The following is a 25,865-nucleotide window of genomic DNA, read 5'->3' as shown; positions in this document are numbered from 1 at the left end:
CAGACAACATTATTGGTTTACTTCCTACTCCTCAAAACTCTCTTCATTTTCATAACAACACACATTTTAGTCCACTTCTACTCTGGCTAGTGCTTTTCAGCTTCCTTTATCAGTGCCTTCTTTACTCCATCATTAAATTATAAAGTTCCCTAAGGGTCACTCTATACTTTCTCTCCCTAAGCAATCCCATTCTTTCCACAGATTTGTGATAATTCAGATATATATTTTCAGACATATACCCAATTTCTACCTCAAATCTGTCTTGCTGGTTCTTCAACTTTAACTTTAATCTGAAATGAAACTCACTGCCCACCTCCCTGTGATAGGCAGAATTTTAAAATACTCCCCATCCCCCATGACCTTCAGCCCCTGGTGTTACTCTCATGATTATGCTACATTATATGGCAAAACGGAGGTGACCTTGGTGGGCTTAATCTAATCAAACAAACCTTCAAAAGCAGAGAGGTTTCTCCAGCTGGTAGTCAGAAATTCAAAAAACCAGGTGAATGCAGTGTGCCACTACTTGTTTGAAGGTGGTGGGGGGGTGACATGTGGAAAGGATCTGACAGTGTCTCGTAGCCAACAGCCAATAAAAATGAGAAACTCAGTCCTATAGCCACAAGGAACTGAATTCTATCAATAACCTAAATGGCCTTGGAAGTGGCTTCTTCCCCAGCGCCTCCAGATAAAAGCCTAGCCCAACCTCTTGATTCTGGCCTTGTGGGACCCTAAGTAGAAAGCCCAGCAAAATCTGTATCACTTTTGAACAGTGAGCTAATAAATGGGTGCTATTTTAAGCTGCTAAATTGGTGGCAATTTGTTACACAGACACAGAAAACTAATACACCCCCATCACAAAACAAGCAAAAATTTTATCCCGTTCACCATGTTGCTTTCCTAATTCAGAAATCATACTACCTATCCAGTTGCTAAAGGCAGAAACTGAAGAATCATCTTTGCCTCTATCTAATTGTTCTTTCTAATTATCATAAAGTCTTTTTGACTCTACACCTCTGAACTATCTTTCAAATATGTCCTCTATTCTCTATCTCAATTTCTATCGTCCAAGCCGCCATTATTTCTTTACATCAAAGGATGAAGAATTACAATAACTCTTTTTGGTCTGTCAGACTGTTTTCACTCTGGTCATCCTCAAATCCCTTCTCCATTTTGTATGCAGAAGTTCTCTGAAAAGAAAATCTGATCCTATAAAATGGGAGATAAAAATCCCAAAGTACTTTTTTAATCCTTATATCCCTGTTATTATGTTGGTTTTTGCCAAAGACTGGATGAAACTTCTCTAGCAAAACAGCAGTTGAATTTCTGTAATCTTTTAAAATATGCCCTGAGCATTTACAATCTGTGTGAAAAATAATAGAGCTACAATTATTTTGTCATATTACTTGTTTATAACTTATATACCCCCAAATAATCTTTTTAGTATGCATTTCAATAAATTTTCACATGTGAAATATCGGTTATCTTTATTTTTTTATTTCATCTTTCCACTGAAATGGACACCGATGTTTGTTCAAGTTGTGAGTCTGTTGAAACCCATCATCCTGACAGCATGTCTAAAGATTCACTTACCTATTCAACAAAAAAGTTGTAAATGCCCACCACAAGACATACCAAGTGGTAAAGATACCACTTTGTTTTTTGCTACCAGCAGTAAAAAACATAGCCAATATCTCTGCCTCTGTATAGCTTACATTGTAGTTATCTCATAGTATAAATCACTCCCTATTAAATCACTCCCTATTAAAGTATTAAAATGTCATTTGTAGACAGTGGGAGATAACAGTTTAAGACTAGCTTTTTTTTTTTTCTAGGATTCTTTCTCACGAGAGGGAGAAAAACTTAAAATGTCTTCACATTTCTTTTCAATCTTTCATATTTTAACACATGAAGCAAAAACTAGTTGAAAATATTGTTATATTATTCAAAAACAGAAAATTAGAGGCAACATATCCCCATATGTAGTTTAGTTTTTAATTGCTCATTTTGATAACAAGTCATTTTTAACTCTTATAGAATGGTGCTAATTTGCCAACCATATAAGCCACAGTATCTGAGGTATGGTTTTACTAGTTCAGGTTTGTTTCTTTTAATTAAACCGTGGGTGATACATTTATATATATTAACATATGTATCACTATATGTCATATATATATATATATATCACCTGCAGGTTTTTTGTTCTGAGACAGAATTTTGCTCTTGTCATCCAGACTGGAGCGCAATGGCGCAATCTCAGCTCACTGCAACCTTCACCTCCTGGGTTCAAGCGATTCTCATGCCTTAGCCTCCCAAACAGCTGGAATTACAGGCACTCGCCACCATGCCCAGCTAATTTTTGTATTTTTAGTAGAGACACGGTTTTGCCATGTTGGCCAGGCTGGTCTCAAACTCCTGACCTCAGGTAATCTGCCTATCTCGGCCCCTTAAGTGCTAGGATTACAGGCATGAGCCACTGTGCCAGGCCCACCTGCAGTTTTATTAAAAGAAACTCTTCAGCGATATTTTCAATATTTACTAAGATAGCCCTCTTCTCTCTTCTTGCATTATATTTTCACTCTGACACAGAGGCAGAATTATTCTATTCTCTAGTTTCATATAAATTATTAAGCTCAGTCTTTGAAATCCTCATGCCATTTACAGAACAATAAAGTTGAAAAAGAAAAATAATAGACAATAAAATTTAATCTCCCATTTGGTGCAAAATATATGTGATCCTTCTGACAATACAATTCCAGACACTGGGAGGAATTACAGTATGCTTCACTGCTACTATACTGAATCATAAATAAATATTTATTCCTTCGTAGTAAAGCAACATACACCTCTTACAATATCTAGTTACTCCTGTAAGTTTTCTTGCCTCCAGATCATAAAACTTCAACTATTTTTTGTAGATAACATGGTTTTCAGATGTATTACTAACCCACTAATTTTCTTACATGCATTCCAGATTATCATTCTCACATTTATAACAATCCATTTTTGTGCACCTTCTATGTATCTTATTTTCAAATTATAAACACATTCGTGTACTAACAAGTTATGTTCATTATAAAACATCCACCCAAAATAAATTTTTAAAAATGTACAGAGACTCTAATCTTTTATTCTCATACCCCCACTGGTGTTATATATCCTACTTCAACAACACAGCTATAGATACGGAGAGATCAGTGTCAAGAACAATAAAACTACAAACTCCCTTAACCTAAGGCTTCGCTTTTTTTAATGTAGGCAACTCTATTATATTCACTTTTTTCCTTTCCTTTTTTTAAGAGCTGTGTTTCATAATGGTTCAGGTACTTTTCTCCATTTGAAACAAAAACCTGATTTCCCACCATGTTATGTTGTGCTCATGTGATTGAGTTTTTAAAATACCTAAGGCAGGTTTTAACCAATAACTCTCATTTTAACATTTTTTAGGTTTTTGTCTAGAGTATATGTGGTCTACTCTGTCTTTGGAATCCTAATGTGGTCACATGCCTTAGTGATCTTTCCACCTTAGGATATCTAAAAATTTGGTATTCGAGTCATTAATAAAAGTGTCAAGCAGGTTAGAGTACTAAGTATGTCACTGAAAATCTCCCCTTTAGACTGATACATTAATCAACATATATTCCAGTTTATGTTGATGAGAATATAAATATTAGAACATAAATATGTAAATGGGAACATAAATATGTAAGCAATAACTTAAAATATTACTGTTCATCAGGATAAAAATCAATGAAGAAAAGAGAAATTGAGGACTATTTTATTAACATGATAAAAATATAGATACCTTAGTCCTAAAGTCAGTATCTTATTTAACAGCAAAACACTAGATACTTTTCTAATAAGATCAGGAGGCCGGGCGCGGTGGCTCAAGACTGTAATCCCAGCACTTTGGGAGGCCGAGACGGGCGGATCACGAGGTCAGGAGATCGAGACCATCCTGGCTAACATGATGAAACCCCGTCTCTACTAAAAAATACAAAAAACTAGCCGGGCGAGGTGGCGGGCGCCTGTAGTCCCAGCTACTCGGGAGGCTGAGGCAGGAGAATGGCGTGAACCCGGGAGGCGGAGCTTGCAGTGAGCTGAGATCCGGCCACTGCACTCCAGCCTGGGCGACAGAGCGAGACTCTGTCTCAAAAAAAAAAAAATAAGATCAGGAACAAGACAAAAACACCTACTGTCTCTGCCACTATTCACCTGCATTAGATTATTAGGCAATACAATTAGACAAGAAAAATCAATAAGAAGCATAAGGATGTGTGGGGAAAATGACCGAAAAATTCTACAGATTAATAGTACTGTACCAATGCTAATTTCAAAAACCACTATGGCTGTGTAACATGTTAACATTATGGGAAGCCAGGGGCAGGGTAAGTGGCAAGGTTTTGCCATCTTAGCACTGGCATTTGGCATTATCTTTGCCACTGGCATTTGGGCTAGAAGATCCTTGTTCTGCACTGTAGAATCTTTAGCAGCATCTCTGATTTCTTCCCATAGATGCTAACAGCAATTTTCCCATCCCCAAGCTGTGACAACCAAAAATGTCTCCAGACACTGCCAAGTGTCCCATAGAGGAGGCAAAATCATCTTCAGTTGAGAACCACTGGTACACAGAAACTTTAATATTTTTGCAACTTCTCTGAATAAACTAAAATTATCTCAAAATAAAAAGTTTTAAAAATCAATGCTCATGTATAAGTGAAAACCGTGACTACCATACAGTACTCCAAAACACAACTGCGTTTTTAATTCTTAAAAAAACTAAAAGGTGGTAACAAAGTATCACCTTGGACATGCTAACAAAATGTGTTTGAGAAGGTATTTAAAGTTTTTAAAGTAGCAAAAAAAGTTTAAAATAAGGCCTTTAAATTTTAAGAAATCTTATTTCCACCATCAGTTCAAAATAACTTTCCATGCTGATCTACCTCTTTGTGTTCATTGATGCCTTCATCATCCATTTATTAGTGAGAGGATCAAACATCTCCATGCTACCTAAATGTTCATTTCCATCATGTCCACCTACTGCATACACTTTACCTGTCAAACAGAGAAGTATTTTCATTTGACTCCAAATAAATTCATAATATTAATGTTACATATATAAACATTATAAAATTAAAATGTCACCAGAAGTTAATTTTCAACAATTGTTGTTCTGTTCAACATGATCATCAATGTCATTTCAGTAGTTGAATGAAAAATCAATGTAAGCTTGCACTAAACATGCTGTTCTACATGAAGTTATTTATTAGTAAATGCTCTAATATTTATCGCCCCTTTTAGGTTTCCCAACTTTTTATTACTTGGTAGACGAAATCACTAATCATGCCTTCAAAGAATGCTTAATAAAATGGAGAAACGCTCTGATTAGGTTATATTTTAACATATAAAACTGGTGGCCGAGCACAGTGGATCATGCCTATAATCCCAGCACTTTGGGAGGCCAAGGCGGGTGGATCACCTGAGGTCAGGAGTTCGAGACCAACATGGTGAACACCTGTCTCTGCTAAAAATACAAAATATTACCCGGGCGCGGTGGTGGAAGCCTGTAATCCCAGTTACTCGGAAGGCTGGGACAGGAGAATTGCTTGAATCCGGGAAGCGGAGGTTGTAGTGAGCTGAGGTCGCACCACTGCCTTCCAGCCTGGGCAACAAGAGCGAAACTTCATCTCAAAAACATAAAACAAAACAAAACAAAAAATACATATATATAAACTGGTTTGCGTGCGCACGCATGCACACACACACACACAAAACTTGTTTGTTGTTTGGTTTTTCTTTTTGAGACAGGGTCTTGCTCTGTCACCCAGGCTGGAGTGCAGTGCCATTATGACTGCTCAATGCAGCCTCAAACTCCTAGGCTCAAGTGATCCTTCCACCTCAGCCTCCTGAGTAGCGGAGACCACAGGCATGCACCACTACATCTGGCTAAATTTTTAAATTTTTTTGTAAAGATGAGGTCTCCCTACATTGCCCAGGCTGGTCTTGAACTCCCAGCCTCAAATGATCCTCCCTCCTCAATCTCCATAAAACTGTTAATATGATCAACTTTTTTCCTAGATGATACAAACAAAAATACACAGAGAAAGACAGGAAAGACTGTACACCAAAATGTTAACTGTGACTATTTCTGGGTGTTTGTGTTGCAAGTGGTTTTCATTTTTTATGAAAATGTTTTTATAATGTTAAAAATTCATTTATACTTTTATAATAAAAAAGTGACCTTTTAGAGTTTTCCGACAATTTATCCATGATTCTACAATTAATTCATTTTCAGGAATGAGTATTAAAATAAGATGGGTATTTAAAAAACTGATATGTAATTATAATTTGGGTTCAATAAACATTTTTCCTTGGTTTAGTTTTTTGGTAACTATATAACTCAGAATAGTTTATTTTAACTCTTTATATCTCTTTTCTCTGATATTCATCTCCACATTATGCGCACTGAGTATCTGTGGCACAAAGCAAGTAAATTATCACTAACCAGCATTTTATTTAAAAATAATTTACAATTTAGTCATTTTCTTATATAAAAAATACATTTTCAAAGTTGAAATACTTTTAAAAGAGCATTGTGATCATGTGATATTTCAGACAAAGTGGACCCACCTTCCACAGAGATTACACCCACATGTCGCCTTCGACTATTCATTTCTGGTCCAAAGAACCAACTGTTTTTGTTGATAGAATAGCATTCAATACTGCGAAAGGGGTCACCAGATCCACCTCGACCACCTACACAAAACAGCACACCTAAAGGTAAAGCCACAAAATAGAGATAAATCATAGCTGCCAAATGAAAACAAAATTAGGGTGGAAAATATTTAGAAAGTCAAAACTTTGAGTAAAAGTAAAAAGACACACACAAAAAGTTATTTGGATAGTATGTTATTATGTTACTATAAATCTAATAAAATTTTCTTCCTGTCCCCTCATAGAATAGGGTATATCAACTATCTCTGCTTGCTAATATCCCACTACAATATGGTCTATACTCTCACGTACCATCTAAAATTACTCTTGCTAAGGTTGTAACAAAACCAATCGGCCTCTAAGTTAATTTCATATTGAACACAATTGTAGCACTTGATATGCTGATCATCCCATTTTTTGGGAAACATCTTACTTCCTTGATTTCTATAATATCAGTTTCCTTTTATCTCCAATCATTTATTTCCTTCTATGTTTTCCATGTTCCATCCTTAGTCCATTTCTCACACACTTTTTGTTATAGGAAAAGTTCATCCCTTTGTTTTAGATTCCACCTATATCATAATACCTTCCCACATACATTTCTAAGCCACATCTCCACTTGATGTCCCACAGACACCTTAAACCCAACAAGTTCAAAAGGATCTCCCCTCCTTGCCTACCTAAACAATCTCTTCCTTTCCTGTGGTGTTCTATCTGTTCCTCTCTGTTCCCAGTGCCACTGGGAACAGTTCATGCTCTCATCAACTATTACCTAACTACCGCAAAATCCTGTCATCTCTTAATACTAAGCTGTCTTTTTGCGTTCAGATTGTAAACATAGTACACTAACGAAAAGGCTCTTTTGATAGCCTTCCATTACCTACACCAGTACTTCTCAAAAACTTCAGTGAATGACACTGAATTGTACACTTAAAAATGGTTAAAATGGGCAGGTGCAGTGGCTCATGCTTGTAATCCCAGCATTCTGGGAGGCTGAGGCAGGAGGATCATTTGAGGCCAGGAGTTGGAAACCAGCCTGGGCAACAGAACAAGACCTCCATCTCTACAAAAAATTTTTAAATTAGCCAGGTGTGGTGGGGCATGCCTGTAGTCCCAACCCCATAGGAGGCTGAGGCAGGAGGATCACTTGAGCCCATGATTTCGATGCCACAGTCTGCTATGATTGCAACACTGTACTCCAGCCTGAGCAATGGAGCGAGACCCTGTCTCTAAAAAGTAGTAAGACAAAAAATGCTTAAAATGGCAGATTTTGTTACATATATTTAACCACAATTAAAAAAAAAAAAGAGTGTAGTGTAATGCAGAATCACCTGAAGGGCATAAAACACAGATTGCTGGGCCTGACTTCCAGAGTTTCTAATTCAGTAGGTTTGAGATAAATCCAAGAATCTGCATTTCCTACAAGTTCCCAAGTGAAGGCTGATGCTGCTGGTCCAGGGGCGACCACTTCCTTCACACTTTGAGCAGCAAAGGCTGCCTTACAAGGTAAAACCGTATCACAGCATAAAGGTCTTCCAGGATCTAACCCAATCTCCTCCCCTCTTTCTCTCTCTTAAACTTCATGCTCCTGCAACTATGCATATAGTACACATCTTTGGTGTTCCTATAGCACTTTTGGTAATTAGCATTTATTTAACACATAGTATTAAAATGATCCATTATGCCAACATCTGTTACTAGAGTCTAAGGTAGGTTAAGACTGTGTATTAAGCAATCATGCATGAATACGGACTAGCACAGTACTTGCAATGTACTAGGCATTCAATAATTGTAAAATGAACTGAACACCCTTACCCTAACTAGCATTCAGAAGAACATTTATTTATTATTCACAACTAAGGCTAAGGTTTACTTTCTCTATAAAACCTTTTCTGACTCTTCCAAGATAAAAATAACTACTGTTTTCTTTGTAAGTCCCATTATAGCTTATGATGATATAAAAGCACCTGCTAAGACTTTACTGCATTTATTTATTCAAATGTCTATTTTCCTAGACCAGACAAGTTATTCCAACATAAGTCTGGCTATATTCTGTATGTGCCTGCATTTCTTACGCCTAACCCTGAGCCCTTCACATGGTAGGCACTTAATAAATGTTTGCAGAATGACTGCATAAATGAATGCCTTGAAGCTGCCTGTGCTATCTTTTCCAACTAATTCAATATTTTAAGTTAGATAAATGTAAAGTCGGAAGAGCAGCTAGGTGTGGTGGCTCACACCCATAATCCCTTTGGGAGGCTGAAGTGGGTGAATCACTTGAGCCCGGGCGTTCGAGACCAGCCTGGGCAGTATGGTGAGACCCACTCCCTACAAAAAAGAAAAAAAATTATCTGGGCATGTGTCTGTGGTTCCAGCTACTCAGAGGGCTGAGGGAGGAGGACTGCTTGAGCCCAGGAGGTTCAAGGCACAGTGAGCTGTGATTGCAGCATTGCATTCCAGCCTGGATGACAGAGCAAGATCTCGTCTCAAAAAAATTTTTTTAATTAAAAAAAAAATGGTTGGAAGAAACTGCGAAGATCATTTAGTCCAACTGTTTATAAGTAAACGGAGGCCTTGATTAAGAAATCTGTTTATAAGTTGGGCTGGGCGCAGTGGCTCGTACCTGTAATCCAGCAGTTTGGGAGGTTGAGGCAGGCGGATTACTTGAAGCCCGGAGTTTGAGACCAGCCTAGCCAACATGGTTGGCTCTACTAAATATATGAAAAAAAAAAAAAAATAGCCTGGCATGGTGGTGCACACGAGAATCTCTTGAACCTGGCAGGCACAGTGAGCTGAGAAAGTACCACTGCACCCCAGCCTGGGTGACAGAGTGAGACTTGGCCTCAAAAAAAAAAAGAAAACCAATGCCCTGATTAAGGAATTTGCCCAAAATTACAGATGTTCAATGGCACAGCTAGGATTATAAACCCAGAATGTAACATTAATCTTTGATTAGATTTTCTTTAAGTGGAAACTAGCATTTCATCTATATAGTTCACACAGGAACAAAGTATGGAAGAAAAAAAAAAAAGTAACTAAAATAAAAGTAAAAGACCAGGATGCACACTCTTTTTCTGCTATTCCTATGTGTGGCCTTCAGCATATTTTTAACTTAATTCTTAGTCTCCTCATCCTTAAAATGGAATAAAACCACCTATTTCAAAATGAGGATCAAATCCTTCACTAAAACCTACTACATAAAGTTCCTTCAGTCATTTAAGAGATCATTTATATGACTATCTAGTACATTTTGGCATATAACCTAGGCTGCTAAGATGTTATTTGAATCCCACTCTGAATTTAAAGAATTTCATCAAATACCTTGACTTTCTAAATTCACAACAAAAAAGCTACGTAACTAAAAAAATGAATTATTGGGGTGGGCGCAGTGGCTCATGCCTGTAATCCCAGCACTTTGGGAGGCCAAGGTGGGCGGATCACAAGGTTAGGAGATCGAGACCATCCTGGCTAACACATTGAAACCCCGTCTCTACTAAAAATACAAAAAAAATTAGCCGGGCATGGTGGCGGGCGCCTGTAGTCCCAGCTACTCGGGAGGCTGAAGCAGGAGAATGGCATGAACCTGGGAGGTGGAGCTTGCAGTGAGCCAGGTGAGATCGTGCCACTGCACTCCAACCTGGGTGACAGAGTGAGACTCTGTCTCAAAAAAAAAAAAAAAAAGAAAATTAATTCTTTACATCAACCTATAGAAAATGAGGATAATTAGTTGCATGTTAAACTAATTATCTAGAAGAACTACTTCTTCATAGGTAGGTGTATGACTTTCAGCGTTTCTTTGTATTACCTAGATAAAATTTCATTCTACTCATAATCATGAGTAGAACATAATCATGTTGTTTTCAGGCTACTTCAAAGACCTCATTATTTGATAACTGCATATTTAGATAGCACCATATATAGAGGAAGTCTCTATTCAGGGCACCTCTTCCCTAAATTTCTGAACCTCATGTATTCCCTCATGTCTCAAATATATTACACTTTATAAATATTTTATTAAAAAGTGATACTTCTTATAGCATAATGTCTCAAGAAAAAGAAGTGAACATGAAATATTTTCTTGGGAAAATATAAAGCCTAAAAATTGTATCAAATAAAGGTGAAACTGCATGCCTCCTAAAACATAAGGGCTTTAGATTCTAACAGTTTAATACAACCCATTATACAAATGTTAGCTATGTTTAGTGCCCTTTTTATTTGGTAAAATGAAAAAACAAATATTTAGACACACAATATATTTCGAGCTCCACGCTTGGCCCCAGGGATAGAAACCTAAATAAGATACTCAGCTGTCTTTGAAGAACTCAAGACATGTCAAATGAATAAATGAAAATGCAACATAGTAAAGCAAGTTCAGAGTCGGGGAAGATTTCAAAAGAAGAGATATTTCAGTAGGCTCTGCAGAGTATATAGGACTGATTATGGCTTTTTGAAAAACTGGCTTATTAGTAAAACTAAATACTGTACAGTAAAAATGATAAATACATATATAAAACCGTATTTGCTAATTATTACTTTAAGGCAATCAGACACTAATTATATTACAACTAAGTTTGGGCACACAAGAACAACCCTCAAATACAACAAAGATCCATCCAGGAGAGTTGACAAAATAATTTGGTTACCAGCAGTATGCTTCCTTGGGGTAGTTCGAATGGAGTATTCAAAGTCAGGTACTGCTCTGCTACTCAAGTGAAGATGGTAATTTCTTGCTTCATCCAGTAAATCTCTACATTTTAGATTTTGCTTGACAATCTGTTCTTTTGCCACAACACCCATAAGAAAATCAACCGGCAACAATGGCAGACGAACCTAAGATCATGAATAGTTGCAATATAATACATTTTATATTTTCTTGGGAAAATATAAAGTCTAAAAATTGTATCAAATAAAGGTGAAAATAAGATGGGTAATTCTCCACTTCTACTGCAGCATGTTCTCTTTTTAAAATTTGTTACTTCATGAAATCTAACATGTTCATGAAATTCAACGTGCCAAATTCTAAAGCAATTTCCAGTATTCATTTCCAGCTCAAATGAAATCAGACTACACGTTAAATTACATCCACCCACTTTAAATATAGGTTTAAATAGGCTTTATAATTGAATTATCTTCAAATTGCTTACTTCCAAAAACGGTACTGACATAATCACAAGGCCCTTCTGTTGATAAAGGTACAATCAAAACAAAAGTGCTGGGCTTTGTTCTTTTGTCTTTTTAAGCTAAGATTAAACATAGGGAAATGTGATTTCTAACTTAAAAATGTAAAAATTAACATCTGTAACAAGCGTTGTTTTCTTCAAATCAATGATCTTGGAAGGGAATATACTAACTCAGGGATGCATCCCCTTTTTCAACAGAGGCATTCGCCATTCCTCTATTAAAGATGCACTGATTTTCCAATGGATTAAAGGGGATGATGAAACCAGGTAATGCTATTTTGAGTTAAAAGCACACACACGTAAGGGGTTGAGTCCGGTCTCTCTCCCCAGCTGCAAGACTTTGTTGCAGCAGTCCCTATATCTACTGTTATGGCCCCCTCCTTGAATGAAGTCTGCCTTACCATCTTAAAGAAAAACACATATACACAAATAAGATATAGCTGCATGATAATGAAACTTTCCATTTCAAAAGTTGAAGATTCAAACGTGTTCTGAATTTTGATACTCATATGAATGCATAAATATTGTGATATGCACTTGAAAAAATATGTCTTATCATCACACTTTGAACAGGTTTACTTCATCTGCCTATAAATATCTAAAATGACAACACTGGTAATTATAAGCACTTTCATTCTTCTTACTATTTGTTTAACTTTCTGATAATGCTATTAAGAAACTTTGTTATTAAAAATCACAAGATTGCCAGGCGTGGTGGCTCAAGCCTGTAATCCCAGCACTTTGGGAGGCCGAGACGGGCGGATCACGAGGTCAGGAGATCGAGACCATCCTGGCTAACACGGTGAAACCCCGTTCCTACTAAAAAAATACAAAAAAAAAACTAGCCGGGCGAGGTGGTGGGCGCCTGTAGTCCCAGCTACTCGGGAGGCTGAGGCAGGAGAATGGCGTAAACTCGGGAGGCGGAGCTTGCAGTGAGCTGAGATCCAGCCACTGCACTCCAGCCTGGGTGACAGAGCCAGACTCTGCCTCAATAAATAAATAAATAAATAAATAAATAAATAAATAAATATCACAAGATTATCATTGAGTGCTTTTAATAAGCACTAGTTTTAATAAAGCATTTAATTTAGAAAAAATAAGTAAATAGGAACACTCTTAAATAGTAAAACATCATTTTACTTCTCAGGAATAAATGAAGAAAGGAAAAAAGGGAGGAAGGGAAGGCGGGAAGAGAGAGAAAGGAGAGGGGAGGAAGACAAAAGAAAAAAAGATCACGAGGGCCTACAATCTTCTTATCCTGGTAACTGCTATCGACAGTGAAAAATAACAACAGTAACAATGAGACACATTTCTGAGGTTTAAAAAGTCAAACTATGGTGAAAGAAGAAAACAGAAAGTGATGTCCTATGGTTGTTTACATAATAAACCTTCACACATTAGGAATAACTATACTTTTATTAGCAAAATAATTCATTAATTTAGAAACTTCATCACAAAACAATAATTATAAATTATATTAATTTAGAGCTGTTTCCTCAAACCATTTTCTACTGGCATAAATAAAATATTCATCATTAGTATCCCAAAGGAATATTTTAAATATTCAGGTTAAAAAGCAGAGAATGATACTGGTAATTCAAATGTGACAAATTTAGAATTATCCTGAAACAGCACAGCAAGTTAATAGGAAAATTAGAGAGCTAAAAGTCATTTTTATCATTTATTACATCAATAATTTCTATATTCCTTCAAATAATCTACACTTTTCATAATAAATGAAGCATGTTGATTTGCTTCCGTATCATTTCATTTCTGTGTGAAATCTTATTTCAGCCCCTACCTGTGCAAGTGTTTCATCCAACCATTTGGAATGATGCTGAGGATTGGCAAGTAGCCACTTGATGGCAGCATTATAGACCTGCTTTTCATTTTCAATATTTAGATCACTGGAGGACAAAAGCTTATGGAGGTGCTGGGGTGATACACTTACAAAGTCTTCACACTCCACTACTTCAGTAAAATGCTCACAGGCATACTGATCCGCCATGTCCATTAAGTCTATTCGATTGTGACTTTCTGCAAAGGCTCTTACTGCCAGGCAATTGGAGGGATGAAAATGTAACTTCATGTATTCACAACAAGCTCTAGCCACCAGTTCAACCTGCAGAATACAGGCTGCATATAAAAGAGGCTGGACATTGTCAACAGTCAAAGTGAGCCGTGAAGAATAGACAAACTTTACCAAGTCTTCTATTGCATCACCATCAAAATCTCTTATCTCAATGAGCGTTTGCTTGGCTTCGGCCATTTCAGAAAGAAACATGGCTCTAAAGTAGGGAATAACACAAGCCAATACCAGCTTGTGACAAGAGATTAGCTTTGAGCCAACCTGTTCAAAAGAAACCAAGAAAGATTCAGTTTAATATCAAAATCAGCTTCAGGTCAGCATTTAACATGTGTTTGTAACAGGAACATAATTTCCAGACAAATTTAGAGTATCTTTTTACAAGGCGAACCTTTGGTCACTTACTTTCAATGTAGGCCAGTTTCTTAAAGTCAAGCAATTTTCATTTTCCAAATTAACCACATATCTCATATATATACATACATATACATACACACACACACACACAATTTATTTATTTATTTATTTATTTTGAGACACGACCTTGCTCTGTTGCCCAGGCTGGAGAGCAGTGGAGCAATCTCAGCTCACTTGCAACCTCTGCCTCCTGGGTTTAAGCGATTCTCTTGCCTCAGCCTACCAAGTAGCTGGGATTTTTCAGTAGGGACAGGGTTTTGCCTTGCTGCCCAGGCTGGTCTGAAACTCCTGGGCTCAAGTGATTCACCCACTTTGGCCTCCCAAAGTGCTAGGATTACAGGCATGAGACACAGAGCCTGGCCTTCTAAGTGCTTTTCATATACTAACTCAACTGTCCCAACACCCCTGTGAGTAAGTACTAGTATTATCCACAATTTATCAATCAGAAAACTGAAGCACAGAGTATTTAGTAGTATTTACTATGAGCTCAACTAAGATTTTTTAATTTTCTATTTACATTATCTTGAAATGATATAGCTCACATAAGAGCAGTTAAAAAAAAAAAAAAAACCACTGCAATCTCATCACCTTAATTATTGAAAAATCAGATAGCTTCCAACAGTGTGCTATTACAAACAGCACAGCAGTGAACTTCTTTGTAACTAAATCTTTCTTCACATTCGCTATTATTCCAACAGATAAACTCTTAAAAGTAGAAATGCTGCTTCAAAGGATACAATGTGAATACGTGAATACATACTGTCAAACTGTCCATTTCTGAGCTTCTTACAGTATTTGCACCATATCTTGAGTGTTAAGAAACACTTTTTTTTTGTACAAAGTCTATGCTGCCCAGGCTGATCTCAAACTCCTGAGCTCATGCAATCCTCCTGCCTCGGCCTCCAAGAGTACTAAGATTACAGGTGTGAGCCACCATGCCGGGCCATAGTTGCCAATTTGATGAATAAAAAGATCTCATTGTTTATCATTTTTTCTCTCTCTAAGATCGAATCATTTATAAATTTTGAGCTATGTGTATTTCTTCTATGAACTACACATTTTTTATAACTACTCCTCATATAATCAGAGTATTAGGTATTTGTCATATATATTTCAAACTTCTCTTTTAGTTTGCTTACAAATTTTATTCTCTCCCAATGGATTTTTATATAATTAAATGAAGTCTTTTTATTTATTGTTTTAGGTACCCTGCTAGAAACGGGAATCATTCTAATATTCTATATTTACTTCACATATTTTTTATACTACTTTTATGATTTTATGTTTTACACTAAAATTTTTATTTACATCTGGAAGTTTTTGGTACTGAGTGGGCAGATATCTTTTTAATATAGAATTTATCCCATTTTCCCAGGAGTTTACATTAATCAAATACAAGTAACAGTTATAGTACTATTTAAACAATTTTCCTGTTTTCATGTAGTGTTTTGATGATATAATAAACTTACAGTGGCCGGGCGCGGTGGCTCAAGCCTGTAATCCCAGCACTTTGGGAGGCCGAGACGGGCGGATCACGAGGTCAGGAGATCGAGACCATCCTGGCTAACCCGGTGAAACCCCGTCTCTACTAAAAAATACAAAAAAAACTAGCCGGGCGAGGTGGCGGGCGCCTGTAGTCCCAGCTACTCGGGAGGCTGAGGCAGGAGAATGGCATAAACCTGGGAGGCGGAGCTTGCAGTGAGCTGAGATCCGGCCACTGCACTCCAGCCTGGGCGACAGAGCGAGACTCCGTCTCAAAAAAAAAAAAAAAAAAAACCTACAGTTGTACCTCACTGAGAAATAATTTTTAAATGACAACTTCTGGAGTGTTCAAATGTATAAATGGTTTTGCTTATAAAAGCCTCTTCCTCAGTCTTTCTTCACTAATGTGGAAGAACCAGTATCACTTATTTCAGCAAGTACAAGACAATCATTTCTGTCTGTTATGCTATATTAAATTTTTTCACAGAACTCACAAGGCAGGATTTAGATTCCATTCAGACTAAAGTTGTAATGTAGATTATAACATAAAGCTTGGCATGTTTTCAAATTCACGTCAGCTCTAAAATGGGATCTGAAATCTGATACTAAGTAATTTTTAAATAGCCTAAGCATATCCTTTAAAAAATTATTTCCACATGCCACCACCGGGATTCAGTTTCTATGTAAATATTTGTAAGTCTCACATGACTTAAACCTGCTCCATTAAATAACTTGCCAACACTCTCCTACATAATAGTATCATAAAATATGGTTCTACAATTTCTAGATAACCATTATTTTAACACTTGCCATTCAAGTTGTACAAATCAATGGCCAGCAAGTCATTTTCATGTTGTTTTTAATAAGATTCTGTCCCTTTACAATTCTATTTGAATCTTGATTCAAATAAACGAAAATGTGGCGATTTAACACATACACCCCACGTACCCTTTTAGAATAAATATCCATCTTTACTTTATAAAGATCTTTGAGCCACACGTATAAATAGGAACAGCCAAAAATTTGGCTTTTTAATGCAGTGATTCTCCTTTGATGTTACATAGTTCATTACATTCCTGAAAGTTTATTTGTACATTTTCTTTCTCTGGTACATAAAAATAATTACCAATTACCAAAATCATTTCATTAGAAATTTGAAAATGAAAGGAATCTAAGTCTAAAGATCTGATATTTAAAACTGGATGAAAAACATACAAGTTACATAATATTAGACACTACCATATAATTTAGAATTACATAAATACTACACGTACCTGATACTCGTTAATTTTCTAATTTATATTCTTTCTTTGTTAGATCAGTGAACATGTGACTAATTCAAGATACTATCACAAAAGAAAAACCTTAGACAAATTTAACAGAGTTTAACTGAGCAAACATGGATTCAAGAATTGGGCAGTCCTGGAACCAGAATAGGTTCAAAGAGACTCTGGTGCTGCTGCATAGTCAAAAATTATTTACAGACAGATAAAAGGAAGGTGGCACAAAGAAAACGGAAGTGAGGTGCAGAAACAGATGGGTCAGTTACAGCTCAGGGTCTGCCTTACTTGAACAAAGGTTGGACAATTGGTTGCCTATGATTGGCTGAAACTCAGTGATTAGCACAAGAGTAGGTAGCAGTCTGTTTACACATCCAGTTAGGTTACAGTTCACTGTGTACAGAGAAACTTTTAGGCCAAGCTTAAAATACGTAAGGCGGGAGCTTTAGGCTAAACTTAACAATACTCAGGGAAAAATGTCACACTTCAGTATTAAAATATGTAGAATATCAACATTCATTAAATAATTCCTTAGACTTCTGTTTAAAAAGCTTGAAATACCAACCATTAATAAAAACTCTTGAGTAATTTTCCAGAGATTACCCAATATGAATGGAAATACAATGAAAAAAAGGCTTTTGGATTAGTAAAGCACTTGACTATCAACATATAAAGCATTCCTAACTCCACTAGTTAGGACTCCATCATGGCTCTTGAGCGCCACTTGATCGAGCCCACTTCCACTCTGTGGAGTGTACTTTCATTTCAACAAATCTGTGCTTTTGTTGCTATTTAAAAAAAAAAAAAAAAAAAAAAAAAAAAGAGTTCACCATGGTTAACATTTATTTTGTAAACTATTTCCACTTCACTTAAAAAAGTTTAGCAAACAAAAGGCTGGGCATGGCGGCTCACACCTGTAATCCCAGCACTTTGGGAGGCCAAGGAGGGCAGATTAGGAGGTCAGAAGATGGAGATCATCCTGGCTAACATGGTGAAACCCCATCTATACTAAAAATGCAAAAAAAATTAGCCGGGCATGGTGGCACGTGCCTGTAGTTCCAGCTACTTGGGAGGCTGAGGCAGGAGAATTGCTTGAACCTGGGAGGCAGAGGTTGCAGTGAGCTGAGATTGTGCCACTGCACTCCAGCCTGGGTGACAGAGTGAGACTCCATCTCAAAAAAAAAAAAAAAAAAATTAGAAAAAGTTAAATTTTATCTTAGTATTATTAACCATTATATATACAGGAAATTTTCCATATCAGTATTTGAAAAATGCCCTTCTACTCTAATATACTTTAACATTCATCATTAGCAACTCATGCAAGCATTTCTTTAATATCTAATATTTTACGCTACATGCATATTATTCATTACCATTTCAATGTTGTTTTGACATTTACATTATGACTTTTTAATTACCGTAAATACTATTATAGTAGATATACAGTTGCATAACTTCGTGAGTAAGAATAATCGTGACACTTGCCGTGACCCACGATTGCATCACTCTACTCCAGCCTGGGTGACAGGACAAGACCTTGTCTCAAAATAATAAAATAAGCCTATAATCTGTCCTTTCCCCTTATAAAGTAAAAAAATTTTACTATTCCTTCATTCTTAGAGTTTTATTTTTATTTTAAATTTATATTTTTATTTTATTGTAAATATATATTTATAAATAATTATATAAATTATAATTTATAAATAAATATATATATTTTTTGGTTTTTTCAACTTTTACTTTAGAATTAGGGGTGCATATGTAGGTCTGTTGCACAGATATATTGCATCATGCTGAGATTTGGTGTATAAATGAATCTATAACCTAGGTAGTAAGCATAATACACAACATGAAATAAACAGTTTATTTCAATTCATACCCCCACCACCTTCCCTACCTCCCCCATCTTGTATTCTCCACTATTTTTCCCATTTTCATGACCACGTTTACTCAGTATTTTGTTCCCACTTACAAGTGAGAACAAGTGGTATTTGGTTTTCTGCTTCTTTATTAGTTCACTTAGGATATTGGTTTCCGGCTGCATGTATGTTGCTGCAAATAATGTGATTTCATTCTTTTTTATGGCTGTGTAGTATTCCATAGTGTAAATATAACACATTTTTCTTATCCAATCCACCACTGATGGGCACCTGGGCTGATTCTGTATCTTTGCTATTTGCCAATAGCACTGCAATGAACGTACACATGTGTCTTTTTGATAGAATGATTTATTTTCCTCTGGGTATATACCCACCAGAAGGATTGCTGGGTTGAATGGCAGTTCAACTCCCAGTTCTTTGACAAGAATCCAAACTGGTCTCCACAGTCCACAGTGGCTGAATTAATTTACATTCCCACCAACAGTGTGTAAGTGTTCCCTCCTCTCCACAGCCTTGCCAGCATCTGTTATTTTTTGACTTTTTAACAAAAGTCATTCTGACTGATGTGAGATGGTATCTGGTTTCATTCCTCTAATGACTGGTGATGATGAGTATTTTTTCATATATTTGTTGGCCACTTGTGGGTCTTCTTTTGAGAAGTGTCTGTTCATGTCCTTTGCCCACTTTTTACTGTACCTTTTCTGTTTAGATATGTTTAGATAAACAAATACCATTGGGTTACAAATCCCTACAGTTTTCAGTATGGTAATAGGCTACGCAGGCTTATATCCCAGCGACAACAGGCTATACCATATAGCCTAGGTATGTAGGTTATACTACACATGTAGGCTGTGGTAAGCAGTTCTAATACAGTCATGTGTCACTGAAGGATGGGGATATATTCTGAGAAATGTGTCAGGTGATTTTATCATTGTGCAAATGTCACAGAGTGTACTTACAGAAATCTAGATGGTATAGCCTATTACATACCTGGGCTATATGGTACAGCCTGTTGCTCCCAGACTACAAACCTGCATGGCCTGTTACTGTACTGTACACTGTAGGCAACTGTAGCACAATGGTAACTATCTGCATATCTAACATATAAACATAGGAAAGGTACAGTAAAAATACGGTATAAAATATATTTTTTTAAAGTATACCTGTATAAGGTATTTGCTATGAATGGAGCTGCAGGGCCTGAAGTTGCTCTGGGTGAATTATTGAGTGGTGAGTGAATGGGAAAGCCTAGGACTTTATTGTACACTACTGCAGACTTTACAAACACTGTACACTTACGCTACACTACATTTTAAAAAATATTTTTCTTTCTTTCATGATTAACCATGTCTTACTGTGACTTTTTCCATAAACTTTTTAATTTTTTTAAAACCTTTTGACTCTTGTAATACCACTTAGCCTAAAACACACACATTGCATAGCTCTACACAAATATTTTTATATGCTTATTCCAAAAGCTTTTTTCTATTTAAACTTTTTTTCTTTTACATTTTAAGCTTTTTTGTTAAAAACTAAGACACAAACTCAGACATTAGCCTGCATCTATACCAAGTCAGGATCATCCATATCACTGTCTTCCGCCTCCAGATCTTGTCCTACTAGAAAGGAGATGACACATGAAGCCGTCATCTCCTATAGTAATAATGCTTTACTCTTGAATACCTTCTGAAGGACCTGCCTAAGGCTGTTTTTACAGTTAACATTTTTTCTTTTCTTGTTTTTTGTTAAGAATCAACTTTCTGCAATTTTTTTCTTTTTTTAAGTAATGTTCTTTTCTTTAGAAGTAGCAGGAGTACACTCTACAACAATAATAAAAAGTACAATAAATACATAAACCTGTAACACAATCATTTATTAGCATGAACAGGTATTAGGTACTATACATAACCATGTATTATACCTTTTACACAACTGGCAATGCAGTAAGTTTGTTTACACCAGCATCACCACAAGCACGTAAGTAATGCACTGTGCTAGGACACTATGATAGCTACAACATTACTAAGTGATAGGAATTTTTCAGCTCCATTATAATCTTATGGGACCACCATTGTATATGGGGTCCATCGTTGACCAAAATGTCCTTACGTGGCACATGATTATACCACCTTTCTGAGAAACATGAAAAAGATTAAAATACTGATTTACTAGCTGAATGGATGAAGTAAAAGGTAATCTTCCTTAAACACAGAATCTTAAAATTTCTTAATACAGAATGCTTACGTGTTAAACATAGGATCACTTTCTCCATTATTATTTTTCTCTTCTATCAAATTATGTCTGTGCTATCTTCTAAATGTCCTCCAAAATCATGTGTTGAAACTTAATCCCCACTGTACTAATACTAAGAGGGGGAACCTTTGGGAAATGATGAAATCATAAGGGCTCTGTGCTCATGAATGGATTAGTGCCTTAAAAGAGGACTGGAGGGAACTAGCTTAGGCCCATTTTGTCCTTCTGCCTTCCATGTGAGGACATAGTGTTTATCCCCTCTGGAGGATACAGCAATAAGGCACTATCTTGGAAGCACAGAGGGCAGCCCTCACCAGACACCAAACTTGCTGGTACCTTGATTTTAGACCTCCCAACCTTCAGAACTATGAGAAATAATTATCTACCATTAGCACAGTGGCTTACAGTTATAATCTCAGCTTTTTGGGAGGCCCAAGGCAGTAGGATCATTTGAGACCGAGTTTGAGACCAGCCTGGGCAACATAGCAAGACCCATCTCTAAAAAAAATTTTTTTTTAATTCGTCAGGCATGGTGGTGCATGCATCTAGTCCTAGCTGCTCAGACACTTGTGGCAGGAGGACTGCTTAAGCCCAAGAGTTAACAAAAAAGTTTTAATATTTCACTGAGAGATAAGAAGAAAGTACTTTAAATGTGTAATGAGAAACAATCAGAACACAGGCTTTTCCATACTGCTTTATCACTTTTCCAATTTTATTAAAACTGGTTGCTTTAGGAGAACAACATGATCCTATAGATCATGAGCAAAGTTCACTGAGGACTTTCTCATCTAAGGTTAAGTAGACTATATTTCACTATCAGGTGTAGATAAACAATCCCACTTAACAGATGAAAACAATGAAGTAGAGATTGAATTACTGGAATAGAGATATACAGTAAATCACTAGCTGAGTAAACAATCCAAAATTGCTGACTTCTAACTTACTTCTGTATTCAGAGTAAGCAAATACACCAAGTTATTTAAATTCACAAGTGAAAAGCTTATCTGGTCAACAGCAATTTATTAATTTCACTAATAATATTTGTTGTTCTAGGGTTTCAGAACTCTCAGAAGTTAACTAAGAAATAATGAATATCAACATTAAATTGGTACAATAATTTTATCTTATTCTAACTTCTCTTCATTTGCCCTCTATGTCCTTTCTCCTACACTAAAAAAAAAGATTGAGACTAAAAGCACTCCAACTGTATCAACTATGTATAGCAACAAAATTTGCCTTGTGTGGTTACAGAAACCCCATTTTGCATATTACACTGAAGCGGCCTGAGAAAAGTAGAAAAAAGGCAATCTCACCTTGAGTGTGACATCGCAGAGTTCTCCATTTTCATAAAATCGAAGAAGAGAACCATGAAAATCTTTCCAAGCTTCATTTGCTTCAAAAATAAAGGAATCTTCTCCATCACCATCACTAATTGAGGATCTGTTCTTTATTTGCTGGTGCTGTTGTTGCCTTTTCCCCTTTGTAATGTGATTCCTAGCTTGTTTAGTATTCACAGAATCTGAAGCCATTTGCAATATTCCTCTTTCAATATAGCTCTCTTCTCAAACATGTCATTTATTCTTTTTCAAAGGGTAGGGAGAAGGCAGAAGGTAGATGTAGACACTACAATTCAGACGTTTTTCAAAACCCACTCAACTGCCATTGTACAGTTTGCTGTGACTGAAAAATCAATAATAAAACACATAGAGACAAACCAAAAGAAAAAAATTATTGTTAACTATAATTTGTTAATACTATACATGCAAAATAACTATATCAATTATTATTTATAAAAGAACAAAAAACTTTGTTTTTATGCTAAATAACACATAATTCACTTCTGCTAATTATTTTATATCAATAAAGGAACTCCTTTAAAATCCAACAGGAACAACTGATTTGAGCACATGACTTTTGAGATGTGTAATATGCTATCTTCAAAGAGAAAGGCTATGGACTACTAAAATTTTTCTATTTTTAAATTTTTATTTCAGAGACGGGGTTTCTCCATGTTGCCCAGGCTGGTCTCAAACTCCTGGGCTCATGCAATCTGCCCACCTAGGCCTCTCAAAGTGCTGGGATTACATGCTTTAACCACCACACACAGCCATGAACTGAAAAAGTTAAGTTTTGAGACTTAACTCGGATTTTTTTTTTTTTTAGCAGAACAACATGATCCTACAGATGATAGGTAAAGTTCACTAAGGACTTTCTCATCCAAGTGTAGATAAACAACCCCACTTAACAGATAACAATTAAGTAGAGATGAAATTACTGGAATAGAGATATACAGTAAAACACTAATATAGCTGCCTTCCAGCTATACAATTTAGTAATGCAAGGCCAAAACAGAAGGATATTTTGATTGAACTAGGTTCATCCTAGATTCTGAAGTCAGATTATGGTTCTACCACATACCAAATATATGAGCTTGAGCAAATGACAACCCGCTTAGACCTCGATCTCTTCTGTAAAATAGAGATACCACTTAAGGAAACATTTTGAGGATTAGAAATATTGTACTGCCAAACATACGAAATGCTGCACTCTTATAAAGATCTCATTTCATTTGCATTTTTAGATAGAACTTATTAGTATTTACATACCAAATCAAACTTTCCTCATCATCAAAGCATATTTGATGAACAGTCACACCATCAATAATTCTATGCTACAATTCTACTTTGCTGACAAGAACAGAGGATTTCAAGTTACTAATAAATAGACACCTATTCCATCACTCACTGGCTGTGTAATTTTTTTTGAGGCTGTGTAATTTGTAAAACTGAGGCTTTACTAATCCTCAGTTTCTTCATCTATAAACAGGGATACCTATCTCCCTCATGGCACTATCCTGAGAAATACATCAAATACAATAATGAATTTACAAGTGCTTGTTTAAAATATTGGCATTATCAGAGTGGATAGCTCTGCTTATTATGTAGTTTCAGAAAACTGTAAATATTCTAACCAGAACTTTAGCTATATTAGGTTCTTTATTGTTAATCTCATCATTTCCAGCTTTTGACAGAAATCAAAATGGTCAATGTAAGGTTATAGATTATAGTTATTAATGCCTTCTTATGGTTTCTGTGGCAGACATACATGATAGTGATCCTTAATGAGTCATGTCTTCATATAAATCCCTTGCATGCAGGAAGAGCCTGTGACTTGCTTCTAATTGACAGAATGTGGGAAAGTGATGAGATGTCACTCTCTTGATTACGTTACATTATAGAATACTGTGTGAGCAGACTGGAGTAAGAAGTTCTCCTGCAGGCCTTGAAAAGCAAACCACCATGGAGACAGCCAAGTAGCAGGGAATTACAGGCAATCCCTAGGACCTGAGAGAGGCTTTCACCTGACAGTCAGTAAAAAGCCAGGCCCTCAATCATACAGCTCCAAGGAAATGAATTCTGCCAATGACCTGAGTAAGTGTGGAAGCAGATTTCTCCATAATTGAACCTCTTCATAATACAGCCTGGCCAATAGCTTTATTGCAGTCTTATGAGATCCTAAGCAAAGGACCCAACTACACTGTGCCCAAACTCCTGATGCACGGCAACTGTGAGATAATAAATGCATATTATTTTAAGCCACTAAATTGTGGTAATTTGTTACACACAATAAAAAACGAATACAGACACCTTCTGTCAGGTCTAAAATGTTATCTGAGGAAAGCATATATAGATATTCTAACAGGCACCAGTCACTGTAATATCTCTTCTAAATTCACATTCCTGCTGCAAAATCAACAAAGAACAGATGGGACAAATAGAAAACAAATAGCATAATCAGGGCTTAAAAACTTTTTCTGTAAAGGGCCACAGAGTAGATATTTTTTGACCTTCTGGGCCATATGGGTCTCTATCACAACTACTGAACTCTGTCATTGTAACACAAAAGCAGTCACAGACAATAGTAAATAAATAAATATAGCCATGTTCCAATAAAACTTTAATTATAAAAAAAAAAAAAACCACTTAGTTGCCGGGTGTGGTGGCTCATGCCTGTAATCCCAGCACTCTGGGAGACTGAGGTGGGTGGACTACCTGAAGTCAGTAGTTCGAGACCAGCCTGGCCAACATGGCAAAACCCCGTCTCTACTAAAAAATACAAAAAGCCAGGCATGGTGGTGCGCGCCTGTAACCCCAGCTGCTTGGGAGGCTGAGGCACGAGAGTCACTTGAACCCAGGAGGCGCAGGCTGCAGTGAGCTGAGATCACACCACTGCACTCCAGCCTGGGCAACAGAATAAGACTGTGTCTCATAAAATAAAATAAAACAAAATAAAATAAAATAAAATAAATAAACAAAGAATAAACACTTGGTGAGTGTGATTTAATTCCCAAGCTCATAGTTTGCTGATCCCTGAGTAAGATGTTGATTTAAACGCAACAGTATCAATAATCACATTAAATATAAATGGACTAACCACTTCCAATTACAGGCAGAGACTCAGGAATGCTACTCAGCAATAGGGACAAGCTATTGAAACATGTAACAACCTGGATGAATCTCAAAGTATGCTCAATAAAAAAAGCCATACAGTAGGATTCTATCTATATAACATTCTC

The 25,865-nt window shown here is 36.4% G+C and overlaps 1 protein-coding gene across 5 annotated transcripts in view; it reads right to left on the bottom strand.

Moving 5' to 3' along the window:
* KLHL8 (kelch like family member 8) overlaps window positions 1–25,865 on the bottom strand; it is a 59,512-nt gene that overhangs the window by 11,445 nt on the left and 22,202 nt on the right. For 3 of the 5 annotated variants that reach the window (XM_010383131.2, XM_030920100.1, XM_030920103.1), the window contains exons 2-6: window positions 22,603–22,969; window positions 13,693–14,241; window positions 11,355–11,541; window positions 6,628–6,771; window positions 4,941–5,052 (exon numbers count right to left, since the gene is read on the bottom strand). In XM_010383131.2, coding sequence (XP_010381433.1) covers window positions 4,941–5,052; window positions 6,628–6,771; window positions 11,355–11,541; window positions 13,693–14,241; window positions 22,603–22,818 — 1,208 coding nt within the window. In that variant the 5' untranslated portion in view covers window positions 22,819–22,969. The remainder of the gene's footprint in view (window positions 1–4,940; window positions 5,053–6,627; window positions 6,772–11,354; window positions 11,542–13,692; window positions 14,242–22,602; window positions 22,970–25,865) is intronic. The other 2 variants (XM_030920107.1, XM_030920113.1) reach the window with 2 other exon arrangements.

This window comes from Rhinopithecus roxellana, chromosome 2 (assembly GCF_007565055.1).
Source record: "Rhinopithecus roxellana isolate Shanxi Qingling chromosome 2, ASM756505v1, whole genome shotgun sequence".
NCBI lineage: Eukaryota > Metazoa > Chordata > Mammalia > Primates > Cercopithecidae > Rhinopithecus > Rhinopithecus roxellana.
This window is presented reverse-complemented; position numbering and strand designations above follow the sequence as displayed.